Source organism: Ranitomeya imitator, chromosome 10 (genome assembly GCF_032444005.1).
Source record: "Ranitomeya imitator isolate aRanImi1 chromosome 10, aRanImi1.pri, whole genome shotgun sequence".
Taxonomy (NCBI): Eukaryota; Metazoa; Chordata; class Amphibia; order Anura; family Dendrobatidae; genus Ranitomeya; species Ranitomeya imitator.
The window spans coordinates 133,971,935-133,999,370 of record NC_091291.1 but is presented as its reverse complement, the minus strand read 5'-3'; the positions used below and the strand labels follow the sequence as shown (position 1 = coordinate 133,999,370).

At 48.6% G+C, this 27,436-nt stretch overlaps 2 protein-coding genes across 4 annotated transcripts in view; one reads left to right on the top strand and one right to left on the bottom strand.

The window, feature by feature from the left end:
* The window catches only part of PIH1D2 (PIH1 domain containing 2), a 26,472-nt gene extending 9,149 nt beyond the window's left edge, over positions 1–17,323 (bottom strand). Inside the window, exons 1-3 of the mRNA XM_069741967.1 lie at positions 17,185–17,323; positions 10,619–10,837; positions 6,189–6,312 (exon numbers count right to left, since the gene is read on the bottom strand). Of these exons, the coding sequence (XP_069598068.1) occupies positions 6,189–6,312; positions 10,619–10,801 (307 nt within the window). The 5' untranslated portion in view covers positions 10,802–10,837; positions 17,185–17,323. The remainder of the gene's footprint in view (positions 1–6,188; positions 6,313–10,618; positions 10,838–17,184) is intronic.
* On the top strand, positions 17,310–27,436 carry NKAPD1 (NKAP domain containing 1). 3 transcript variants are annotated; one of them, XM_069741968.1, is made up of 7 exons: positions 17,310–17,367; positions 21,900–21,976; positions 22,443–22,540; positions 22,711–22,764; positions 25,579–25,731; positions 25,936–25,989; positions 26,668–27,436. In XM_069741968.1, the coding sequence occupies exons 2-7, from the start codon at positions 21,908–21,910 to the stop codon at positions 27,170–27,172; spliced, it is 933 nt and encodes a 310-aa protein (XP_069598069.1). In that variant the 5' UTR covers positions 17,310–17,367; positions 21,900–21,907; the 3' UTR covers positions 27,173–27,436. The 3 variants fall into 3 exon arrangements, with proteins under 3 accessions (XP_069598069.1, XP_069598071.1, XP_069598070.1); XM_069741970.1 differs by having other exon boundaries at positions 17,331–17,445; XM_069741969.1 differs by having other exon boundaries at positions 17,337–17,498.

Below are 27,436 nucleotides of genomic sequence, written 5' to 3'. Positions count from 1 at the left end.
AATTCGTATACAAACGAGCACATAATTTATCTGATTTATTAGTACACAATAAAATCTTAGCCACTAAACAAAATTGGTTAACTAATAATGCGCCAATAGGTAATCATAAATGCGGAAACTGCAGGTTTTGTCATCTCCATGTTACACACAATCCCATTAAAATTGGCTCTATTACACATAAAATTCAGGATTTTATATCCTGTAAGAGCAAATTTGTCGTGTATGTTCTCTTCTGCCCGTGCCGGTATTTCTACATCGGGAAAACTATAAGACCGCTGATAAAAAGGTTCACTGAACACTATAACTCAATTGCTTCAGGAAAAGGCTGTCAGAGATTGATTCAACACATGAGAGAAAAGCACAACGCTAATCCTAATTTATTGCTTTTTGCTGGTATAGAGATAGTGAAATATCCTTCGCAGGGAGGAGATCAAAATAGACTACTATTGCAGAAAGAAGCCCGGTGGATTCTGAACACTAACGCGCAAGGGCCAATAGGCTTAAATGACAAATTAGACATGTCGGTATTTCTTTAGTATAAGAGGTTTTTATGCTTCTGAATGAAAAAAGTAAAACGTTTAAAAAATATTTAATAATATTTAATTACATATGGAAATGTTATTACTATATAATAATTAAGCAAGTCTGAAACAACTTTTAGTGTTGCAATATTGCAATTTGATTACTGTTTATTAATGTATATTATTTGCACAATTTCACTTAGTTCATGTGTAGGTGAATATGCACTGTTGTTATTGTATTCACACGTCGGGAACCCTTTATAAGGAAATGACGTTTAGTAATCAGTGAAATGGACCCGTTGAAGCACATACCGTGCGAAACGGCCGTCGTCCACACTCCACCTCCGCACCCTCTCGCTGACCTGATGTCCTAATGGATTTTTTTCTCCAATAAAGAGCACGATTTCATAGCTTCATATAATAAGGGTGAGTGCCGCACTGTTTTCTTTCTTGTTTCATCGTATTTACTCTGGATTGCCTATCAGTGCTGAGCACCATATACCCAGAACATACGTGCCACCTGCATATTTCTCGGATGTTCTCTAAAGAGTATATTTCCATATTGATTTGTGCTTCTCTAGTGCCGTCCTTTGCTCATTCTGTGTGTTGGGTTGTATTCTTCTACATTTTGGGACAGAGCACAGAGTACACAATAGCACAAGGAGATAAAGTATACAAAAGTTTCTATACTAAAGACTTTATCAGATATAATGGATGAAAATATGGACTCTGCCGAAAATGCAGGATTGGAATCACATGGTGTTTTAGCAGGTCGTGAGGGTGCGGTGGAGTTTTTTGCAGATTGCAACCTAAAAGACGAGCTTCAAATTATTAGCACTAAAACCTTGGAAACTAAAATCTACACGCTTGCCGAAAAGGAGATGCGTTTATTTTGGACAATTAAGTCTTTGAAATCATACATAGAGTGTGATAGAGTCCCTAGAGGCTTACGTGTTTTTAAAGAAATCTCACAATTCCAGCATGACTCTTCCTTCCAGGAAGAATGGGAAAAAATACATCTGCAATGTTCTCGCAGCCTATTGCACCTAGTAACTGCTCAGAATGAAAAGGAATATGCACAACTATGCCAGGAATTGGAAAAAGCAAAGTCCGAATTGTCACTAAGATTAACGGAAAATCAGTATAAGAACTTTACTAACAAATTAGAAAGAAAACTAACTTTACTACAAATGGAAATTAAACAGCTAAAGAAAGAAAAATTCCTTAGAGATAAAAACGACTTTGATATGGGACAGGTGTTTACGTGGAACAAAAACAAGAACAAGCAACCTACATTTTTTAATAGGAACCGCAGTTATAAAAGTAACAAGAGTTATAAGAAAAAGAAACAAGATGGTTGGGTGACCGATTCCGAATCAAGTGCAGCTGAAGAGGCAGGTGAAACGAGTTTGGTAACTCCTGCAAAGAAAGTTCCAGCAATCCCTTTAGAAGTAAAATCAGACGAGGGAGAAGAAAGCGCAACTATCAGGAAAAAACGCAAACAGGTTTCATGGAAAAGATAGTTGAAAAAGAAAAAGACGAGTTGCAAGTATTAAATCTGTCTAAAAGAACTCTGAGTGATGACCATATTTCTCTTCTATCTAAAGGATTGAACTTTTGCCTCCCTGAAAACTTCGATCTAACAAGCTTTAAAATTGACTTGTTCAAAAATGTGAGAAAACTCCATCTAAAAAAATTTTTTCATAAAGACAAACAACAAACAGTTAATAGCTCAGATTTAAAGCTACAGCAGGACATCTCTTTAGTGTCGGATGAAGATATAGGCTCTCTGGGATTTATGGTGCCATCATCTCAGAACACTGCTGAAATGGACGATTCTATTTTGCTGCTGAGTATAAATGATCCTTCTTTATTGCCATCTACTAATATAAAAAATACCATCAGTCCTCAGACAAAACCCTTTAAGGGTGGTAATCAGTCACGGTTTGTCCCTCCCGTGTCTCCTGGTAACGTTATCGATCTCTTTCAAGAACTAGTAATTAAAGATGTAGAAGCTATTCTATATCAAGCTCCTAGTAAAAATCTAAGTAATAAAGAACTTCTTGCTTTAAAAGAATTGCAAAAGTGGGATGATATCGTTATCAGGAGAGCGGACAAAGGTGGCAATATAGTAATAATGGATAAGCAATACTATATATCTGAAGCCCTCTCACAATTACATGACGAAAACACTTATTGTGTGTTGTCACAAAATCCCACCCAAAATTATAAAACTAAGTTGAGATCTTTACTAAGAAAATATGTGGAAAAGGGAATATTACCAAAGAAACGTGCTGAAAGTCTCCTCCTTGAATATCCGCAATTTCCCTATTGGTATAGTATACCGAAGGTTCATAAGTGCATGAAGGAACCTCCAGGCCGCCCTATAATTTCAGGGATAAATTCTGTTACAGAACCCCTATCACAATATATTGACTGGTTGTTAAAACCATTACTTCAATCCATTCCTTCATATATAAAAGACTCAGGAGATCTAGTGCTGGCCCTAAGGGAAATAGATTGGCAACCTACTTTTTCATTGACATCTATTGATGTAGTAAATCTCTATACCCGTATCCCAAAAGAAAAAGGTATACAGGCGATTCAAAAAATCTTACAAAATAGAAATTTAGACTCTAATATAATTTCTTTTATTATGGAAAGCCTGGATTTCATTTTGTCCCATAATTCGTTTAAGTTCATGGATAAATGGTATAAACAATTGATGGGGACTGCCATGGGTACGCCCACTTCATGCACTTATGCAAATCTATTTTTGGCTGCCTTCGAAGATACTTATATCAATAATATCAATAACCCTTTTCTGAAATATATCCGCTTCTATGTAAGATTTGTGGATGATATTATGATAATTTGGGACGGGGATAAAACAGTATTTAATGATTTTGTAAAATACCTTAACGTTTCTAATTCAGAAAATATGATGTTTACCTCTTGTTTTGGAGCAGACAGTTTAGAATACTTGGATGTAAAAATAGAGATTGTGGACAGCGAAATAGTAACTAAAGTGTTCAGAAAAGAAACCGCAACAAATAATATGCTCCATTTTGATAGTGATCATCCAGCCCATACAAAAAGAGGATTGCCATACAGCCAAATGGTTAGATTGCGTAAAATTAATAGTAATAACAAAATATTTGAGGAGCAGATTGATGAATTAAAATCTCGTTTCATTGATAGAGGTTATCCAAAACAAACATTAATAGAAGCAGAAAAACGCATTAAAGAATTCTCCCAAAAAGATTTTCTGAGTAAAAGGAGTGGAGTAAAACATTCTTTATCAAAAGGAATAATTGGTGCTGAAAAATTCCCCCCATCTTTTCCTTTTTCTTTTTGTTTTAAACATACCAATTTGGACCAAGCTATTCATGCCTCTATACGTAAAAATTGGCATGTTTTACAAACAGATAAAGATCTGATGTCTATTATTAGTCATGCTCCAAAATTCGTATACAAACGAGCACATAATTTATCTGATTTATTAGTACACAATAAAATCTTAGCCACTAAACAAAATTGGTTAACTAATAATGCGCCAATAGGTAATCATAAATGCGGAAACTGCAGGTTTTGTCATCTCCATGTTACACACAATCCCATTAAAATTGGCTCTATTACACATAAAATTCAGGATTTTATATCCTGTAAGAGCAAATTTGTCGTGTATGTTCTCTTCTGCCCGTGCCGGTATTTCTACATCGGGAAAACTATAAGACCGCTGATAAAAAGGTTCACTGAACACTATAACTCAATTGCTTCAGGAAAAGGCTGTCAGAGATTGATTCAACACATGAGAGAAAAGCACAACGCTAATCCTAATTTATTGCTTTTTGCTGGTATAGAGATAGTGAAATATCCTTCGCAGGGAGGAGATCAAAATAGACTACTATTGCAGAAAGAAGCCCGGTGGATTCTGAACACTAACGCGCAAGGGCCAATAGGCTTAAATGACAAATTAGACATGTCGGTATTTCTTTAGTATAAGAGGTTTTTATGCTTCTGAATGAAAAAAGTAAAACGTTTAAAAAATATTTAATAATATTTAATTACATATGGAAATGTTATTACTATATAATAATTAAGCAAGTCTGAAACAACTTTTAGTGTTGCAATATTGCAATTTGATTACTGTTTATTAATGTATATTATTTGCACAATTTCACTTAGTTCATGTGTAGGTGAATATGCACTGTTGTTATTGTATTCACACGTCGGGAACCCTTTATAAGGAAATGACGTTTAGTAATCAGTGAAATGGACCCGTTGAAGCACATACCGTGCGAAACGGCCGTCGTCCACACTCCACCTCCGCACCCTCTCGCTGACCTGATGTCCTAATGGATTTTTTTCTCCAATAAAGAGCACGATTTCATAGCTTCATATAATAAGGGTGAGTGCCGCACTGTTTTCTTTCTTGTTTCATCGTATTTACTCTGGATTGCCTATCAGTGCTGAGCACCATATACCCAGAACATACGTGCCACCTGCATATTTCTCGGATGTTCTCTAAAGAGTATATTTCCATATTGATTTGTGCTTCTCTAGTGCCGTCCTTTGCTCATTCTGTGTGTTGGGTTATACCCATGATATAACTTCGGTCCGTGCACCAAGAAATGGTAAAGCCCATGTAACACATAATAGAGCTACAGGAAACCGATTAAACATGGCATCAGTTATGTGAACCCCACCCGTCATTCGTGCATCACAACATGTGAAGAACATCATGGCTGACCGTGTACAAGTGCTTTAGGCTCTGTTCACTCCTGCATTTATCAACTCATTTTTTAGAAAACCAAAATGAATATGATGGAAGTGCTGGATCCTTCACATAATGGACTGCAGCGGTTCCTAACAGACCCCACTGACTATAATAGGTGCTGTATGAGTTGTACACACGTCCAGAAGCCGCTCACCTTCCAATGCAGAAGCGAACAGCACTGGGACCTCACCTCTTCCCTCTAAAGTTTGTGCAATGTCTGACCGACCAGAGTTCACCAATGTCTGCACAACACCTGTGCATTATAAGGTCGGTTTTGCACATTGGACAGTCCTGGTCGGAGTACAGACATTGATGTCCGGATTGACCACGGATCTTCTGACCCGAATTTGACAGCCTCATATATTGAGTTCAGGTCAGGAGATGCACGGCTGCCCCACACACGACAGTTCATACTAGAGCCAGGAATGAAACTGGCTGTAAACAGCAGACAAAAGGTAGAGTTTCCCTTTAAATCTGGATGACGCTGAGCAGGCTGCAATCTTATTTTGTCTTCCTTACTTCATTCTCTTAGGTTTCTAAGACAATAAGGCTGCCGTCACACTAGCAGTATTTGGTCAGTATTTTACATCAGTATTTGTAGCCAAAACCAGCAGTGGGTGATAAATACAGAAGTGGTGCATATGTTTCTATTATACTTTTCCTCTAATTGTTCCACTCCTGGTTTTGGCTTACACATACTGATGTAAAATACTGACCAATACTGCTAGTGTGACGGTACCCTTAGAGTGTCTGATTACAGATATCAACTTTCATTCAATTACTCATGTCCATCTTTTTACATTCCTGTGTAGAAAATTTATAATAACAATTTACTATGTTTCTTTGACAGTCCAGGATTGGCAGAAATAATGTTGGTTCTCTCTCACCTGCTCCATCCGTCATGTCCACTAATTCCCCAGCTACGAGGGGCACAGGATGTCCATCAGATTCAGGAGCCGGGACCCTTCTCCATCCACAAATGTTAATAAAAAACAATCGTTCATCTGGTTCCTGCACGTATAGTTAATAAGAAACACATGTTAAATGTTAATGAAGTAATTCAAATATAGTTACATAATGTGAATATAACGGTCTATGCATATTAGGATTTTGGAAAAATGGAGTATTTGTACGGACAATAAAATCCCTTTCTCATTGAATACATTGGAAGACACAAGTCTGAGTATACACTGTGCTAAAAGTGGTTGACAGTGGGCAATAACCTCTAAGACATTAGGCAACTCAGTTTAGAGCCAAAAGCAGTACAATAGCAAAAACGTGATGTGTAACAACTAAAAGCCAAAAGGAATTGAACCTCGGAAAGAGAAAGTTGACCAAAAGCATCCTGAACTACCGGTATGTCCAAGATGGTCGCACAAATAAACGGTGAGATCGGTGTCCTCCACTATATTCAATGAGAAAAGGGTTTTACTTCAAGGCAAAAAAATCAAATGTTCCTGGGGACTCCGTGCCATAGGACATCCTAGGACAGTCGCAGAGAGTGAGCAATACCGAAAACTGCCAGTGCTGACCACTTAGCACACAGAGGGGCTTGCAAGACCTTACACATCACACACAGGTATCCACTCTATTTATTTAAAATTTAACCTTTATTAGACCTTAATAAATATACTAATAATAAACAACATACCAAACACCACGAGAAAGAAAACAACCAGGGGCGTGCCTACCCCTACACTGGCCTAACTGACCTTACCTATTTGCGGAGGTTGGCACCCTAAAAACCTGCGCAGTGGCACCCCCGCTCCTCGACGGCTCTCCCTGCTCACCCTATAGGGCCCTATAGTGGCAGGAGGTGAAGAAGATGGTGAATAGGTAGGTGAGAAAGAGAAGAGGTATGTATCTGATCAATAGGTGTATAGACTGATTATACTATATGCAATCGTTCACTTAGTCCTCTAGTGGAGATATCCGATCCTGTTTGCAATTATCCTCAATATATATAGTCAGAATAACTAGTTGTAATAGATAACTCAATCTTCCAGTGAATACACTAGATGGCAATTTGCAGTAGACCTAGTGGACTTCACTAATGTAGTTATAGTGGCTAAACTAATATTTCTGATGACACCCATATACTACACTTATAGCCATTCATAGCTATATACCATCCATATTTCCCCACATAGGGATGTATTTAATAAAGTGATGTTTCTATAGATCTTAATATATCTACAATATGCAAACTAATATAGAGGACATGCAGACTGATAGTCTAAATATACCTAACTCCAAGTGGTATTAATATATATGCATAGGCCAGGAAGATAAACTTATATATATAATAAATAACGAAAAAAAGGAACAAAAACACACACACCAACCACCCTTAAAACAGTATTAAACAATCTTAGTCAAATGGCAACTTAGGACAACCATTACATCCTTTGTCCAATATTAAAGTCCACTATCGACTTCCAGGGCATATTGCCCATATACATTCTGTATCAATTTTAAGTAGATAAATTGTACCAAGTTGAATTTAGTTACTCGACGCGTTTCCCCTCTTAACCGAGGTTCATCAGGAGGAGGATATACACAAGGTACTTATCTGCAGATACTGGTATACGGTGCGTGAATCCAGTAGCGTGGTCGGGACAATCCCCTGCCTCGGTAAATTCAACTTGGTACAATTTATCTACTTAAAATTGATACAGAATGTATATGGGCAATATGCCCTGGAAGTCGATAGTGGACTTTAATATTGGACAAAGGATGTAATGGTTGTCCTAAGTTGCCATTTGACTAAGATTGTTTAATACTGTTTTAAGGGTGGTTGGTGTGTGTGTTTTTGTTCCTTTTTTTCGTTATTTATTATATATATAAGTTTATCTTCCTGGCCTATGCATATATATTAATACCACTTGGAGTTAGGTATATTTAGACTATCAGTCTGCATGTCCTCTATATTAGTTTGCATATTGTAGATATATTAAGATCTATAGAAACATCACTTTATTAAATACATCCCTATGTGGGGAAATATGGATGGTATATAGCTATGAATGGCTATAAGTGTAGTATATGGGTGTCATCAGAAATATTAGTTTAGCCACTATAACTACATTAGTGAAGTCCACTAGGTCTACTGCAAATTGCCATCTAGTGTATTCACTGGAAGATTGAGTTATCTATTACAACTAGTTATTCTGACTATATATATTGAGGATAATTGCAAACAGGATCGGATATCTCCACTAGAGGACTAAGTGAACGATTGCATATAGTATAATCAGTCTATACACCTATTGATCAGATACATACCTCTTCTCTTTCTCACCTACCTATTCACCATCTTCTTCACCTCCTGCCACTATAGGGCCCTATAGGGTGAGCAGGGAGAGCCGTCGAGGAGCGGGGGCGCCACTGCGCAGGTTTTTAGAGTGCCAACCTCCGCAAATAGGTATGGTCAGTTAGGCCAGTGTAGGGGTAGGCACGCCCCTGGTTGTTTTCTTTCTCGTGGTGTTTGGTATGTTGTTTATTATTAGTATATTTATTAAGGTCTAATAAAGGTTAAATTTTAAATAAATAGAGTGGATACCTGTGAGACATTTATGATTTATCCCTCTGGTAATCAAATATTAGTTGTTTAACCTTACACATCACACTAGCATCGGCAGATGCCATGATGAGAAATTTGAAGAACTAGTCGAAGGTACAAACCAAGTCCCAAGTGGCAGCTTTGCTGACCTGGGAATGGAAGTTAAATATCCAACAGACCATAATGCCTCGACCATCATTGAATGAACGTGACAGGAAGATCTACCCATGAAAGCGTTGGCCCTGTTTGAAATACCTGGCCCGACTGACGAACCTCCTGACCTGAAACAACTGCTGTACATGCATCTATAAGGCAGTTAGCTCAGGTAAGGTGAACTGTTAGCCATGCCGGGGATTGTGATTTGATCACAGACTATAACAAACGTGAGACCCCTGCCTTAGTGAGACAAGCTTAGCTTACATAAATCTAGGACCCCTTGTATAAATCACTATGTATTGTCTCCATTCCCGTCTGCAGGTGTCAGCAAACCGCAGCACTAAGAGGCTTCACTGTCAGGCTATGTGCACACGTTGCGGATGATTTGGCTGTGGATCCGCAGTGGATTGGCCGCTGCAGATTCGCAGCAGTTTTCCATGCGGTGTACAGTACCATGTAAACCTATGGAAAACCAAATCCGCAGTGCCCATGGTGCGTAAAATACCACATTGAAACTCTGCGTTGTATTTTCCGCAGCATGTCAATTCTTTGTGCGGATTCTGCAGCGTTTTACACCTGTTCCTGTATAGGAATCTGCAGGTGAAATCCGCAGGAAATACGCGGTAAATTGCATTTTACCTGCGGATTTTTCAAAAACGGTGAGGAAAAATCCGCACACAGATCCGCAATGTGTGCACATAGCCTAAAGCCTCCTTCACATTTCACTGTTTCAGTGTAATTCTATGGGACTGCACATGTCATAACCCCACAGGGTTAGTAATGGGGGTGTCTGATAGATGCCTCTCCATTACTAACCCCTGCGCTTGATGTCAGCGGACATTACACAGCTGACATCAATCCCAAAACCATTACCCCAATTGCCAACATACCAGGGCAATCGGGAAGAGCCGAGGCCAAGCTCCAGAATTGGCACATCTAATAGACGCACCATATCTGGAAAGACTGAGGGCTATTGTTATTAGTCTATGAGGAGGCCAATATCCATGGCACCTTCTCAGCCTATTAATATCAGCCTGCAGCTGTCTGTTTAGCATTTCTTGGTTAGTAAAAATTTGGGGGACCCCTTATTTTTTCTTTGGGTCACCCCTTTTTAATAACCAAAAAGGCTATGCAGACAGCTGTGAACTGTTATTAATAGGCTGGGAAGCTCCATGGATATTGGCGCCTTCCCAGAATAATAACGCCAGCCCCCAGCTGTCTGCATACCCTCAGCTGGTTAGTAAAAATAAGGGTGATCCCATGCCATGTTTTCATTTATTTATTAGCTACATACAAGTACAAAAAACTACACACGCAAAGCAATAATTATACATGTCGCTGACATATTTCTATCATCTATCTTGCACATTTAACACCTACACATCTGTCATTACAATTCTGCATTCTATTCCCGCACGTGTCACACTGATGATGCACACGGATGGTACACACTTATAGTACACGGACATGGATAGCATCGGTACTAGTTTTTCCAGTACCAGAAATATCAGGACGTGTGAAAGGGGTTTACGTTGTGTCGAATGCTATAGCATTAAGCCAATCTAATGAAGTCACAAATTGTAATGAATAGAACTGTACCAGTATTTTTGTCTGAAGGCACCAGTGTGGTTCGGGGGGCGCCATGAACTCCTTCCCTTCTTCCAGATGTCGCTGCATGAACTTCTGGTAGCTCTGCGGGTTGTTCTCGGCCATGTCGTCCAGCATGCCCCAGAAGTGGTTGACCTGAGATAACAGGTGCTCTGGGGTCATACTCGTGTCCATCTTGATTTCTGGCAGAAAAGCTGTGGCCTTTATTCTCTAATAGAGAAAAAGAGATAATGACAAATGAAGAAATGGAAAACAGAAGTTAAATGTAGACAAGTCCTGACCAACATAATAACTGTGCAAATGTTTGGATTTTCGTGCCCACACTTTTAGTGGATGAGAAGGAAGACAATGATTGCACTGTAGTTCCATTTCCATAATTCCAAGACTTGTCCTTCTTGGTGCTGCAATTTCAATGATGAGGAGTGTGTGTGATATCTTGTGCTGCCACTTCTTAAAGCACGAGCAGGCGATTATGAACCGGCCTGTAATCCAATGTAAGCAAAAACAATCTAATATTCACACAGACCGATGCCATAGCAGCTTTATACAGCTGATCTGGAAAATACAGAAAAGAAAGCGAGATAAAGAGAGCGAGAGAAAGAAAGCAAGAAAATGAGAGAAAGCAAGAGAATGAGAGAAAGCGAGAGAAAGCAAGCGAGATAAAGAGAGCGAGAGAAAGATAGCAAGAGAATGAGAGAAAGCAAGCGAGAGAAAGAGTGAGAGACAAGCAAGAGAATGAAAGAAAGCGAGAGAAAGAGTGAGAGAAAGTGAGAGAAAGCGAGAGAAAGTGAGAGAAAGCGAGAGAATGAAAGAAAGCGAGAGAATGAAAGAAAGCGAAAGAAAGCAAGTGAGAGAAAGAAAGCGACAGAATGAAAAAAGCGAGAGAATGAAAGAGACAAAGAAATAGAGTAAGAAAAAGAGAAAGAAAGAAAGAGAATCCATTATTTTCAATGGGCTTCGGGTACTGTTCTGGTACCCAAACAGATCTTTCTAAAAAGTTCGGGTTAGGTACCAAAACCCGAACCTCATGGAAAATAATGCATTTTCTCTCTCTCATCTACTTGTGACTTTTTTCTCTATGAAAATATGATTACTTTTGCAGTCCCAAGCCAATCAAGTACACTGGCTCGCGTCATTAAACTCTCCCCCATCGTGTCAATTGACTAATTTCGCACAGCACTGACACAATGTGTCCAGCAGAGAAATCTCATCAATCAACTCCAAGTAGGAGTTTACTGATAAGAGGCAGAGCACTTTACTGGCATTGGAACCGCCCAGTGGACACTTGTGACCATATTTACAAAAAGTTATTTCACTCGGCAACACCAAATCAAAAAGAAATGACAGATCCATAATCTATGGGGCACACCGTAATGCCATTCGTTTGGTTCCATACAGAGATCTACAGAAGATTTTACTCTTATGGATTCAAAGAATACAGTAAAATTAAAAATATGGCATGTTCCATTAAATCATGTATTATGGGACCCATCCTCCAAAAAACATCGCTTTTAAGGGTATGTGCAAAACATGTAGAAGAAATTTCTCAACCAAAAACGCTGCATAGCAGTACCAGCTACCGTAAATGAATGAGATTTCCTATATCTCATGCACACGCTGCTTATTTTTTCTAGTAGATCCACTGAAGTTTCAAATCTGCAGAACACAAATTCTTTCCATGTTTATGCAAGTGAATAGGGGGAAAAACCCCCACCAAAAACATATTAAAAAACGGGTATAAAAGACGGGTATTTTACACAGCCTTTTTCCTGCTAATGAGATTTTGGTGCAGAAATTTCTGCTGTAAATATTTAAAGTACATACCCTGAGGAGGATTACGGCTGCAGAATAATGCCAAGGGAGCATTGAGATGTCTGTATAAATTGGTCTTAGAACAGACAGCAATGCACGGATTGGCCGTGGGTCACGTTTGACCCGAGGTCAGGCTCTGTACTGCAATCCCATCTCGGACATCTGAATGCGTCCTACCCATGAGAAATCAGTGTGTGTTGTCCAGGACTGATGGCCAATCTTTAGAATAGGTCATAGCAGGTCAGAGGGGGTCTGACATCAGAGACAACATCGCTCTCAGATACCGCATGTCGGATTATATTCACTTCAATAGGAGCTGAAATGCATTACTGTAGAATGATGTCCCGGTAATTACGGTATACTCCCAACTATCTGATGCGGATAACCTATCCTAAGTTCTGGACAGTATTCTGAAAAGGTGGCAGAAAATGGTTAAAACTAGTGTTGAGCTAAAATGCTTGGATAAAGTGTTATCTGAGTATGCTCGGGTGCTAAGAGTATCTTCGGCGTGCTCGAATACTATGTTTGAGACACCGAGGTTGTATATCTCGCGGCACTTAGCCCTGCATGTGTTGCGGCTGTCAAACAGCTCTGAGACATGCAGCCGGGGCAAGTCAATCATAGCATTCAAGTTAGCGGGGAACTGTTAGCACTAGTGATGAGCGGGTGTACTCGTTGCTCGGGTGGTCTCCCGAGTATTTGTGACTGCTTGGAGATTTAGTTTTCCTTGCCACAGCTGGATGATTTACGGCTGCTAGCCAGCCTGAGTACATGTGGGGTTGCCTGGTTGCTAGGGAATCCCCACATGTAATCAAGCTGTCTAGTAGCCGCAAATCATCCAGCTGCGGCAAGGAAAACTAAATCTCCGAGCACTAACAAATACTCAGAGATCACCCGAGCAACACTCGCTCATCACTAGTTAGCACCCAAGCAAATTTGGATAACACCTTGTGTGAGCACATTCGCTCAACATTATTAGAAACCCATCTAATTGTCACAGCCCTTGTGTGCCATTGGCACGGTAAACAACCAGCACGTACCAAATGTTAATAAGCGACCACCGAATCCTGGGGAAAGATGGTGGATTTTGTAGCTGCTCTCTTAGAGGCTATGGGACCAAGCAGACCACCTGTAATATGGCATGTTCACTGACCCTTTATGGAATAAATTCACTTTTGCTAGCAGTAAACTGGTCAGCAATACGATCACATTCAATTTTTTGCACCATAGTAATACAGTTCAGGACCCCTGTGTGAATGACTAGGTAAGAGAGGACGGGTACACTTGGCACAAGGATGCCCTCAAGCATCAGACAGCTCAGTTGGAGCCGAGGTGTCAATCAGCTCTACAGTCGGCCAATACAGATTCCCAATTAGCCCACATACCCTCACAGCCATCCTATACAGCGGACCTAGCAGTGGGCTCTGGGGCTCCTATACAGCGGACCTAGCAGGGGGCTCCTATACAGCGGACCTAGCAGGGGGCTCTGGGGCTCCTATTCAGCGGACCTAGCAGGGGGCTCTGGGGCTCCTATACAGCGGACCTAGCAGGGGGCTCTGGGGCTCCTATACAGCGGACCTAGCAGGGGGCTCTGGGGCTCCTATACAGCGGACCTAGCAGGGGGCTCTGGGGCTCCTATACAGCGGACCTAGCAGGGGGCTCTTGGGCTCCTATACAGCGGACCTAGCAGTGGGCTCTGGAGCTCCTATACAGCGGACCTAGCAGGGGGCTCCTATACAGCGGACCTAGCAGGGGGCTCTGGGGCTCCTATACAGCGGACCTAGAGGGGGGCTCTTGGGCTCCAATACAGCGGACCTAGCAGGGGGCTCTAGGGCTCCTATACAGCGGACCTAGCAGTGGGCTCTGGAGCTCCTATACAGCGGACCTAGCAGGGGGCTCTTGGGCTCCTATACAGCGGACCTAGCAGTGGGCTCTGGAGCTCCTATACAGCGGACCTAGCAGGGGGCTCCTATACAGCGGACCTAGCAGGGGGCTCTGGGGCTCCTATACAGCGGACCTAGAGGGGGGCTCTTGGGCTCCAATACAGCGGACCTAGCAGGGGGCTCTAGGGCTCCTATACAGCGGACCTAGCAGTGGGCTCTGGAGCTCCTATACAGCGGACCTAGCAGGGGGCTCCTATACAGCGGACCTAGCAGGGGGCTCCTATACAACGGACCTAGCGGGGGGCTCTGGGGCTCCTATACAGCAGACCTAGGGGGGAGCTCTGGCGCTCCTATACAGCGGACCTAGCGGGGGGCTCTGGGGCCCCTATACAGTGGACCTAGCAGGGGGCTCTGGGGCTCCAATACAGCGGACATAGCAGGGGGCTCTGGGGCTCCTATACAGCAGACCTAGCGGGGGGCTCTGGGGCTCCTATACAGCAGACCTAACGGGGGGCTCTGGGGCTCCTATACAGCGGACCTTGCGGGGGGCTCTGGGGCTCCTATACAGCGGACCTTGCGGGGGGGCTCTGGGGCTCCTATACAGCGGACCTAGCGGGGGGCTCTGGGGCTCCTATACAGCGGACCTAGCGGGGGGGCTCTGGGGCTCCTATACAGCGGACCTAGCGGGGGGCTCTCGGGCCCCTATACAGCGGACATAGCGGGGGGGCTCTTATACAGCGGACCTAGCGGGGGGCTCTGGGGCTCCTATACAGCAGACCTAGCAGTGGGCTCTGGGGCTCCTATACAGCGGACCTAGCAGGGGGCTCTGGGGCTCCTATACAGCGGACCTAGAGGGGGGCTCTTGGGCTCCTATACAGCGGACCTAGCAGTGGGCTCTGGAGCTCCTATACAGCGGACCTAGCAGGGGGCTCCTATACAGCGGACCTAGCAGGGGGCTCTGGGGCTCCTATACAGCGGACCTAGAGGGGGGCTCTTGGGCTCCAATACAGCGGACCTAGCAGGGGGCTCTGGAGCTCCTATACAGAGGACCTAGCAGGGGGCTCCTATACAACGGACCTAGCGGGGGGCTCTGGGGCTCCTATACAGCAGACCTAGCGGGGGGATCTGGGGCTCCTATACAGCAGACCTAGGGGGGAGCTCTGGCGCTCCTATACAGCGGACCTAGCGGGAGGCTCTGGGGCCCCTATACAGTGGACCTAGCAGGGGGCTCTGGGGCTCCTATACAGCGGACATAGCAGGGGGCTCTGGGGCTCCTATACAGCAGACCTAGCGGGGGGCTCTGGGGCTCATATACAGCAGACCTAACGGGGGGCTCTGGGGCTTCTATACAGCGGACATAGCAGGGGGCTCTGGGGCTCCTATACAGCGGACCTTGCGGGGGGGCTCTGGGGCTCCTATACAGCGGACCTGGCGGGGGGCTCTGGGGCTCCTATACAGCAGACATAGCGGGGGGCTCTGGGGCTCCTATACAGTGGACCTTGCGGGGGGGCTCTGGGGCTCCTATACAGCGGACATAGCGGGGGGCTCTTATACAGCGGACCTAGCGGGGGGCTCCTATACAGTGGACCTTGCGGGGGGGCTCTGGGGCTCCTATACAGCGGACCTAGCGGGGGGCTCTGGGGCTCCTATACAGCGGACCTAGCGGGGGGCTCTGGGGCTCCTATACAGCGGACCTAGCGGGGGGCTCTGGGGCTCCTATACAGCGGACCTAGCGGGGGGCTACTGGGGCTCCTATACAGCGGACCTAGCGGGGGGCTCTGGGGCTCCTATACAGCGGACCTAGCGGGGGGCTCTGGGGCTCCTATACAGCGGACCTAGCGGGGGGCTCTGGGGCTCCTATACAGCGGACCTAGCGGGGGGCTCTGGGGCTCCTATACAGCGGACCTAGCGGGGGGCTCTGGGGCTCCTATACAGCGGACCTAGCGGGGGGCTCTGGAGCTCCTATACAGCGGACCTAGCGGGGGGCTCTGGAGCTCCTATACAGCGGACCTAGAGGGGGGCTCGGGGGCTCCAATACAGCGGACCTAGCGGGGGGCTCTGGGGCTCCTATACAGCGGACCTAGCAGGGGGCTCCTATACAGCGGACCTAGCGGGGGGCTCTGGGGCTCCTATACAGCGGACCTAGCGGGGGGCTCTGGAGCTCCTATACAGCGGACCTAGCGGGGGGCTCTGGAGCTCCTATACAGCGGACCTAGAGGGGGGCTCGGGGGCTCCAATACAGCGGACCTAGAGGGGGGCTCGGGGGCTCCAATACAGCGGACCTAGCGGGGGGGCTCCTATACAGCGGACCTAGCAGGGGGCTCCTATACAGCGGACCTAGCAGGGGGCTCCTATACAGCGGACCTAGCAGGGGGCTCCTATACAGCGGACCTAGCGGGGGGCTCTGGGGCTCCTATACAGCGGACCTAGCGGGGGGCTCTGGAGCTCCTATACAGCGGACCTAGAGGGGGGCTCGGGGGCTCCAATACAGCGGACCTAGCGGGGGGGCTCCTATACAGCGGACCTAGCAGGGGGCTCCTATACAGCGGACCTAGCGGGGGGCTCTGGGGCTCTATTTTACACTTCGCCTCTGGTAACATTTCTGTGCTATATGGAAGATCTTTGAGGAAAAGCGCCACGTCCTTCTTGTCAGATTCCCGCCTAAACTGCAGCTGACGTCATCAGGCCGTCACGTGACCGCCACTCTAGAGCAGCCGTTTGGTCACGTGACGCGGTTGGAGCCGGTAACGGTTTTGTTTTGCTTCTTGCGTCCAGTTATCAGGATAAACTCTGCGCCGTGTGTAATTGTCTGAAAGAAGGCGGCGGATTACAGCCGGTGTGAAGGCGGCCAGTCATACTCACGAGCTCAGTCCGAGAGGCAAAGCAGAGCCGCTGAGGTTTCTATGGAAACTATAACGCGGTGCAGCAGTCAATTATTCCCCCCTACAACTAGAGCTTCATAGAACAGGTTCCGCTCCCGGATCTGTGCAGCAACAGAGAGGTATTTCCGGAAGGAACGGGAAGCGCCAACACTGGGGGCCTGAGGTGGGAGACTGCGGCCCTGTCATAGTGACTGTGTACAGCGCCGCCGAGCGGACGTCACCGGGACTGAGCGGTGCTGGGGTGTGGAGCGGAGTGCTCTGTGTACGGGGAGGGGTGATGGCTGTAACTGCTGGGTGAGCACAGGGCGGACGTGTATGGGGGCTGCTGTGTGTGCGCTATGTGGGGGTACACGACGGGCCCCCGGTATATGGGGGGTACACGACGGGTCCCCGGTATATGGGGGGTACACGACGGGTCCCCGGTATATGGGGGGGTACACGACGGGTCCCCGGTATATGGGGGGGTACACGACGGGTCCCCGGTATATGGGGGGGTACACGACGGGCCCCCGGTATATGGGGGGGTACACGACGGGCCCCCGGTATATGGGGGGGTACACGACGGGCCCCCGGTATATGGGGGGGTACACGACGGGCCCCCGGTATATGGGGGGGTACACGACGGGCCCCCGGTATATGGGGGGGTACACGACGGGCCCCCGGTATATGGGGGGGTACACGACGGGTCCCCGGTATATGGGGGGGTACACGACGGGCCCCCGGTATATGGGGGGGTACACGACGGGCCCCCGGTATATGGGGGGGTACATGATGGGCCCCCGGTATATGGGGGGGTACACGACGGGCCCCCGGTATATGGGGGGGTACACGACGGGTCCCCGGTATATGGGGGGGTACACGACGGGCCCCCGGTATATGGGGGGGTACACGACGGGCCCCCGGTATATGGGGGGGTACATGATGGGCCCCCGGTATATGGGGGGGTACACGACGGGCCCCCGGTATATGGGGGGGTACACGACGGGCCCCCGGTATATGGGGGGGTACACGACGGGCCCCCGGTATATGGGGGGGTACACGACGGGCCCCCGGTATATGGGGGGGTACATGATGGGCCCCCGGTATATGGGGGGGTACATGATGGGCCCCCGGTATATGGGGGGGTACACGACGGGCCCCCGGTATATGGGGGGGTACACGACGGGTCCCCGGTATATGGGGGGGTACACGACGGGCCCCCGGTATATGGGGGGGTACATGATGGGCCCCCGGTATATGGGGGGGTACACGACGGGCCCCCGGTATATGGGGGGGTACACGACGGGTCCCCGGTATATGGGGGGGTACACGACGGGCCCCCGGTATATGGGGGGGTACATGATGGGCCCCCGGTATATGGGGGGGTACACGACGGGCCCCCGGTATATGGGGGGGTACACGACGGGCCCCCGGTATATGGGGGGGTACACGACGGGCCCCCGGTATATGGGGGGGTACATGATGGGCCCCCGGTATATGGGGGGGTACATGATGGGCCCCCGGTATATGGGGGGGTACACGACGGGCCCCCGGTATATGGGGGGGTACACGACGGGTCCCCGGTATATGGGGGGGTACACGACGGGCCCCCGGTATATGGGGGGGTACATGATGGGCCCCCGGTATATGGGGGGGTACACGACGGGCCCCCGGTATATGGGGGGGTACACGACGGGTCCCCGGTATATGGGGGGTACACGACGGGCCCCCGGTATATGGGGGGGTACATGATGGGCCCCCGGTATATGGGGGGGTACACGACGGGCCCCCGGTATATGGGGGGGTACACGACGGGTCCCCGGTATATGGGGGGGTACACGACGGGCCCCCAGTATATGGGGGGGTACATGATGGGCCCCCGGTATATGGGGGGGTACATGATGGGCCCCCGGTATATGGGGGGGTACACAACAGGCCCCCGGTATATGGGGGGGTACATGACGGGCCCCCAGTATATGGGGGGGTACATGATGGGCCCCCTGTATATGGGGGGGTACATGACGGGTCCCCGGTATATGGGGGGGTACATGACGGGCCCCCGGTATATGGGGGGTATATGAGGGGCCCCAGGTATAGGGGGGGTATATGAGTGGCCCGCGGTATATGGGGGGGGTACATGATGGGCCCCTCGGTATATGGGGGGTACATGACGGGCCCCCGGTATATGGGGGGTATATGAGGGGCCCCCGGTATATGGGGGGTATATGAGGGCCCGCGGTATATGGGGGGGTACACGATGGGCCCCTCGGTATATGGGGGGGTACATGATGGGCCCCTCGGTATATGGGGGGTACATGACGGGCCCCCGGTATATGGGGGGTACATGACGGGCCCCCGGTATATGAGGGGTATATGAGTGGCCCGCGGTATATTGGGGGGTACATGACGGGTCCCCGGTATATGGGGGGGGGTACACGACGGGCCCCCGGTATATGGGGGGTATATGAGGGGCCCCCGGTATATGGGGGGGTACATGAGGGGCCCCCGGTATATGGGGGGGTACATGATGGGCCCCTCGGTATATGGGGGGTACATGACGGGCCCCCGGTATATGGGGGATACATGACGGGTCCCCGGTATATGAGGGGTACATGACGGGTCCCCGGTATATGGGGGGGTACACGACGGGCCCCCGGTATATGGGGGGTATATGAGGGGCCCCAGGTATATGGGGGGTATATGAGTGGCCCGCGGTATATTGGGGGGTACATGACGGGTCCCCGGTATATGGGGGGGTACACGACGGGCCCCCGGTATATGGGGGGTACACGACGGCCCCCGGTATATGGGGGGGTACACGACGGGCCCCCGGTATATGGGGGGGTACACGACGGGCCCCCCGGTATATGGGGGGTACACGACGGGCCCCCGGTATATGGGGGGGGGTACATGACGGGCCCCCGGTATATGGGGGGGTACACGACGGGCCCCCGGTATATGGGGGGGTACACGACGGGCCCCCGGTATATGGGGGGGTACACGACGGGCCCCCGGTATATGGGGGGGTACACGACGGGCCCCCGGTATATGGGGGGGTACACGACGGGCCCCCGGTATATGGGGGGGTACACGACGGGCCCCCGGTATATGGGGGGGTACACGACGGGCCCCCGGTATATGGGGGGGTACACGACGGGCCCCCGGTATATGGGGGGGTACACGACGGGCCCCCGGTATATGGGGGGTTTACATGACGGCCCCCCGGTATATGGGGGGGTACATGACGGCCCCCCGGTATATGGGGGATACATGACGGGCCCCCGGTATATGGGGGGGTACATGACGGGCCCCCGGTATATAGGGGGTACATGACGGGCCCCCGGTATATGGGGGGTACATGACGGGCCCCCGGTATATGGGGGGGGGTTACATGACGGGCCCCCGGTATATGGGGGTGGATATGCACCGCCTGCTAGGGCCATGGGGCACTCGGAACCGCGTCGGACGGTTCTTAAAGGGGTGGTCACGGCAGCGGTGGTCCTGGGCGTGCAGTTAAATATTTAAAGGTAGATCTGTGTATGAGAATAAAGTCTATAGGGGATAAGGGGATTGTTCGTGACGCCACCCGTGGTGTTCGGCCAGGAAAAGCCGACGCTGCAGTTCAGGTCCACTGGGCAGATGGTGACGCAGCGGAGTTGTTACAGCTCTCCATGGGTAGAGTGAGACCCCAGGGAAAATAAAGGTGTTAAGTAAGATCGCTGATGGATTGTAGCAGTGCAGAGCAAGTGTCACAGGAAAGAATTGAGAGGACACAGCAGGGTGCAGTCTTCATGTTTTACTCACAGTTCTCGGAGTATGGTACTCAGCCGGGTGCTTTGTATTCTGGGTCTGGTCCAGCCAACTCTCCAGTAGCTTGGGGCACTTATCCAGGACCCCCTTCATGTGTTCCCCTTCCTGGTCGACTCACCCCGCTGGATTCCACCTCTCCTGCCCTGCGACTCACACACAGTGTCCTAATCCGGTCGCCGCGGGTCCTGTCGGGCAACGTCCTCACTGTCACCTTGACCCTCTATGGCTCCCTTTTTAGCGAGACATATGTGGAACTGGCTGTTGCACTTGCAGACACGACATCCTCCGGATCTCTATCTGGGACTTGTAGTTCCTCCACTAGTTCAGGGCCGGTCCCCTACTGCGACCTGGTCCCTCCACCTGACAATGGTCAGCGTGGATGCGGGCCCCACGGGTGGTTTCCACACGTCCCGTGCCCCTAGGACCCCTTTGTTCCTCCTGGGAGCTTCTTTCCCTTCACACTCTCTTGTTCTCTCGTGCTGGGATGAGCTCCAGTCCCCAGCTCCAACTTCCTCACTCTCTCCTACTACTCTCCTTCACGCCGTCCCCTTCTCCACCCACACCTTCTACCTAATCCCTCCCTGGCATGGGGAGGTCTAGTGATGGGTGCTGGTGTCAGGGTTCTGTATAGTGTCCCCTCCTTACCACAAAGTTGGGGCAGCACACCTCTGGCTGAGGTGCAGTACCTCTGTGGCGACTGGACCCTCAGGGGCGCCACAGATACATGATGGGTGTGGGGGAGGAATACGTGACCTGCCTCGATATGCGACGACGCCGGTATGTGGGGAGAGAGGACTTGTGTATGGCTTTGATTTGTGTGTGGGGGTCACTTGTCCCTGTGCTGTGGGGGAGACGCGTCCGGCTGCAGGACGGATGTAACGTCTCTAGTTACATTTCACATCTTAGGTTCTGGGATGTCCCGAGTGCCTCTTGGAAAAGTTCTGCTGAGAAATGTTATCCGGCACACAGACGCACATAACAAGGTGAGTGATCCCGTCCACAGCACATAATGCTCCACCGATCGTTGTCAATCTGTGTCTGAAGCAGGTGCGTTCCTAGATAAGAGCTGGATGCAGGCAGGAACAGGTGAGGACCAGGTGCCGCGGCGGGATCACCGGTCTGTGCTGTGTAATAAGGCGCTCGTCGGCCTCGCTGCTCCCCCCCATGTGCACTCTGCTATGCTCGCAGCATAACCGGACCCTCGCCTGACAGCAGGAGAATGGCAGGACTTGCAAGGAAGGGATTTTCCCACAGCTGGATGCTGCATCTTTGGTGTATACACACGGACCCTTGGATTGTATTTTTTTTACCCACCATCTTTAGTTAGTGCACCCCCCGTTTGCTTTCCTCCCTCCTGTTCGCACCCATTTAGGACCCGTGAGACCACAGCAAAATACAAGATCTGATAACGTAAAAAATGTGTTTTACCTTCGTGTTTAATGTATTTAGATCCAAGAAGAAAGTGAGATGTGGAAGATTCGGGAAATGGAGAAGCAGACGGAAGATTCCAGGACAAAGCGGAGACGCGTTTCACCGGACGTTAACAGGTCAGAGATGGACACTGTCAGTGTTGGGCAGGGCCGCACTGAGGTGTGAACACTTCTTTGCATCACTAGTTTACAAGGAGTTGGTGCAAACATCTTCTCTTTGCTCACTGAGCATCCAGATGTACTTTGTTATTTCTGTGTGTGGTTCTGACTGTGCCTCTCCTGTACAGATGGGATCACAATGGCTATAAAGAGCTGTATCCAGAGGAGTTTAATGATAACAGGTAGGTGTCTCCCTCCATCATCACGGTAATTACTATTTGTGAAGGATGTTCTCATCAGATAAATGACAGAATTACTTAAGAAATGCAGTTGACTTCAGAGCCTGTTCCTTTCGCTTGTGCAATGGAGGCAGAACCTAGTGCCGAGATGTAAGGCTGGTCTCTGTAGTGAGCGAGGCCCTGCTGTGGTATCAAACCAAGAGCCATCAGTCAACCGTAGAGGACTGTGTGTGTCAGGTGTAGGGTCCCCTACAGTGCGCGTCAGATCTGGGGTCGCCCTACAGTGCACGTCAGATCTAGGGTCCCCCTACAGTGCACGTCAGATCTAGGGTCTCCCTACAGTGCGCGTCAGATCTAGGGTCGCCCTACAGTGCAGGTCAGATCTAGGGTCCCCTACAGTGCGCATCAGGTCTAGGGTCCCCCTACAGTGTGTGTCAGATCTAGGGTCCCCCTACAGTGTGTGTCAGATCTAGGGTCCCCTACAGTGCGCGTCAGATCTAGGGTCCCCCTACAGTGTGTGTCAGATCTAGGCTCCCCCTACAGAGCTCGTCAGATCTAGGGTCCCCCTACAGTGCGCGTCAGATCTAGGGTCCCCTACAGTGCGTGTCAGATCTGGGGTCTCCCTACAGTGCGCGTCAGATCTAGGGTCCCCCTACAGTGCGTGTCAGATCTGGGTCCCCCTACAGTGCGTGTCAGATCTGGTTCCCCCTACAGTGCGCGTCAGATCTAGGGTCTCCCTACAGTGCGCGTCAGATCTAGGGTCCCCTACAGTGCGCGTCAGATCTAGGGTCCCCTACAGTGCGCGTCAGATCTAGGGTCTCCCTACAGTGCGCGTCAGATCTAGGGTCTCCCTACAGTGCGCGTCAGATCTAGGGTCTCCCTACAGTGCGTGTCAGATCTAGGGTCCCCTACAGTGCGTGTCAGATCTAGGGTCTCCCTACAGTGCGCGTCAGATCTAGGGTCTCCCTACAGTGCGCGTCAGATCTAGGGTCCCCTACAGTGCGCGTCAGATCTAGGGTCTCCCTACAGTGCGTGTCAGATCTAGGGTCTCCCTACAGTGCGTGTCAGATCTGGGGTCCCCCTACAGTGCACGTCAGATCTGGGGTCCCCCTACAGTGCGCGTCAGATCTGGGGTCCCCCTACAGTGCGCGTCAGATCTGGGGTCCCCCTACAGTGCGTGTCAGATCTAGGGTCTCCCTACAGTGCGTGTCAGATCTAGGGTCTCCCTACAGTGCCCGTCAGATCTAGGGTCTCCCTACAGTACGTGTCAGATCTAGGGTCTCCCTACAGTGCCCGTCAGATCTAGGGTCTCCCTACAGTACGTGTCAGATCTAGGGTCTCCCTACAGTGCGTGTCAGATCTAGGGTCTCCCTACAGTACGTGTCAGATCTAGGGTCTCCCTACAGTGCCCGTCAGATCTAGGGTCTCCCTACAGTACGTGTCAGATCTAGGGTCTCCCTACAGTACGTGTCAGATCTAGGGTCTCCCTACAGTGCGTGTCAGATCTAGGGTCTCCCTACAGTGCGTGTCAGATCTAGGGTCTCCCTACAGTGCGTGTCAGATCTAGGGTCTCCCTACAGTGCCCGTCAGATCTAGGGTCTCCCTACAGTGCGTGTCAGATCTAGGGTCTCCCTACAGTGCCCGTCAGATCTAGGGTCTCCCTACAGTACGTGTCAGATCTAGGGTCTCCCTACAGTACGTGTCAGATCTAGGCTCCCCCTACAGTGCAGGTCAGATCTAGGGTCCCCCTACAGTGCAGGTCAGATCTAGGGTCTCCTACAGTGCGCGTCAGATCTAGGGTCCCCTACAGTGCGCGTCAGATCTAGGCTCCCCCTACAGTGCAGGTCAGATCTAGGCTCCCCCTACAGTGCAGGTCAGATCTAGGCTCCCCCTACAGTGCAGGTCAGATCTAGGGTCCCCCTACAGTGCAGGTCAGATCTAGGGTCCCCCTACAGTGCAGGTCAGATCTAGGGTCCCCTACAGTGCGCGTCAGATCTAGGGTCCCCTACAGTGCGCGTCAGATCTAGGGCCCACCTTCAGTGCACTTGGAACAGCAGTCGCTGGAGTAAAACTCTATTTCAAAAGTCACCCTGACACTTACAGGTGTATAGAAAAATAAAGGGTTAATAGCATTATGGAGGTGCACAGACTTTGTACTGAAAAAGCGACTTCTGGGTGAAAATGAACTTTATTCCTACCAGGAGCCGCCGGCTTTCAGTCATAAAGGTGCAGCCGCTTCAGTCACCGCTCAGTACATAGTGATCGGCGGCTATAAGCGCGGCTCTGCTGAGTCCGCTGTCAGTCAGTGTGCCAGGGCGTGATTACGGCAGCTGAACGGTGATTAAAGCCACATCGGCACGCTTCTATGACTGAAAGCCGTGAGGAATAAAGTTTTTAAAAATAAAGCGGCAACCGGTCACCTTCATAACGTGATCAATTTGATTAACCCTATATCTGTAGGTGAATATTGTTATTGGAGCTGACAGATTCCTTTTTATGCTGTGGATAAAAGCAAAACAAAAACGATTGCATTTGCCCCATCACTGGGAGCATATCCTCATCAGTCCAGGCGGTTTGGGCTTCTGGCGTGTCCCTGTATGTTTCACCCTCCTGAAATCGTCCCGCACTGGAGGATCCACATGCATAGATCTCAAGAAATCCTTCCTGTCGGCTTGTTCGTCAACTGGAGTAGTTGGTGTCGTGTCCGGTCTAGTATTGAGGAAAGCGCTCCATGAACTCGCGCTATAGTGGTCGACCTTGGGAAAATGAAATGTCTGGAGAGTGCAGTAATTCTACCAGAGTGATATTTAATGTTAGGAGCCGCATGAGATCCGATGGTTTTGATGCTGAAGGAGGCAAAGAAGTTGTGAGAAAGGCGACTGCAGAAGAAGTGACTCCGAGACCGGCCGCGCTGAGCGTGCGAGCCCTCACCAAGAAGTACTACCAGTGTGAGTCCAGCATTGCTGACCGGTGAGTGTTCTCCTCTATAATCCAGCGTGGACATGTATGAAATATATCACAAGCTCTACGTCTGTCAGTGGCTTCTGGTTTAACCGTTGCATTGACAATCAGGTTATCATTTATGGATGCTGAATAATCTAAAAAAAAATTTCCCGCAAACTTTATGCATTTTTATTCTTACAGTAAACCTTCATATTCTATACTTTTTTCCAGGTGGGGACATAGCGGTTACAAGGAGCTGTATCCGGATGAATTCGACACAGACAGGTATGTGTGGAGACACAAGAAGTTATTAAAGTTTATTATGACTTTTATGGAGGAGTAAATAGTGGAAGAACTGGGGATATTGCAGTTTGACATATCTCCGCCATTGGGGAGCAAATATAAGCCGCCCATTGCTTATTTGTCATTCGTGCTGTCACCCCTTTGTTTCCTTTTTTTTTTCTGGGGGCAGTGTGAATCAGAGACTGATTGTATGATCTCAGCCAGGTATGTTTGACTCTGAAATGTTGTTGTGGCATTTGAGGGAAAAACATACTTTAAAAGCCGCCGGGAACCGAGCAGAACAGGTGACTAGTCGGAAAGCCCGGTTCTTGGTAGCTTCTCCTCTGGAGTAACGGGTCTCTCACTGCCTGCATGTATAGGGAGAAGACGGGTCTGTCAGTTGGTTTTCCAGTCCAGGAAATCTATGGATTATGATACAATTATTTTTTTATGAGATTTTCATGAAATCTTCACCCACCGTAGAAAGAAAATCCAAAGCATAAATTGAGCGGAGCTGTGGATTTCATATCTACAACTTGTCAATTTACGTTACCGATTGTCACCAAATATTTCACCAAGGGGTAAAATAGCAGCAGAAATCACAATAGATGCATCGCGGGTGGCGGATCAACAGTGCAGGTACCAGTATTGAAAGGTAATGACTTGTGCTTCTTTTGGCAGCGATGAAGAGGAAGGGGGAAGCAAAAGAACAACCAACGGAGACGAGAAACCCAAACGCAAAGGCCAGAAAGAGCAAGAATCTCATAAACGCAAACGATCCAAAAAAACTCATAAGAAAAAGCAGAAGAAGCGATCACACAAAAAGTTGAAGAAAAGGAAAAAAGAGCAGGAGGACAGCACAGAGTCCTCGAGTGACAGCGACAGCTCGGACCACGCGGAAAAGAAAGCAAAGAAATCCAAGCGCAAGAAGAAAACTCGGAAAAAGACCTCGAAGAAGCAGCCGTCCTCCTCTGGGCAGGACAGCGACGCCTCCAGCAATGAGATGAGCGGCTCCGAGGATCACGATACACAGGAACATAAGGAACGAAGGACTGAAAAATCCAGCAGGAAACATCACCGGAGAGCAAAATCGAAAAAAGACTCCGAGATGGAAGCCAGGAAAAGCCGGAGGACCAACTGGAAGGTGGCCAAAGACGAGAGCTCGGAAAGTTCTGACGACGACTAGCTAGGACACTCTGCCTCAGACTGATTTACCATAGGAATAAGGAATGGTTTATTCTTCGGCAATTTCATATGTGCAATATGACTTTTTTTATATAAATATATAAAAATATAGATATGGAGCGTTGGTAATTTCCACTCTTTGGATTGGAGGACTTGTACAAAGGTGTTTGAGTCGGTATGCAACTTTACAAGCGTCTCCTTCCTAGGAAATATTTTGTATCATAGGAGTTATTGTGCTGTGGAATAAACGTGACGTAGAAGCTCG

Bases quoted from the DNA above. Each gene is read 5' to 3' on its own strand.
- NKAPD1 (XM_069741968.1), top strand. From the start codon at position 21,908: ATGTCCCGAGTGCCTCTTGGAAAAGTTCTGCTGAGAAATGTTATCCGG. The intron at 21,977-22,442 runs GTGAGTGATCCC...TAATGTATTTAG, and splicing joins ACACAGACGCACATAACAAG to ATCCAAGAAGAAAGTGAGAT. The intron at 22,765-25,578 runs GTAGGTGTCTCC...ATTTAATGTTAG, and splicing joins GAGGAGTTTAATGATAACAG to GAGCCGCATGAGATCCGATG.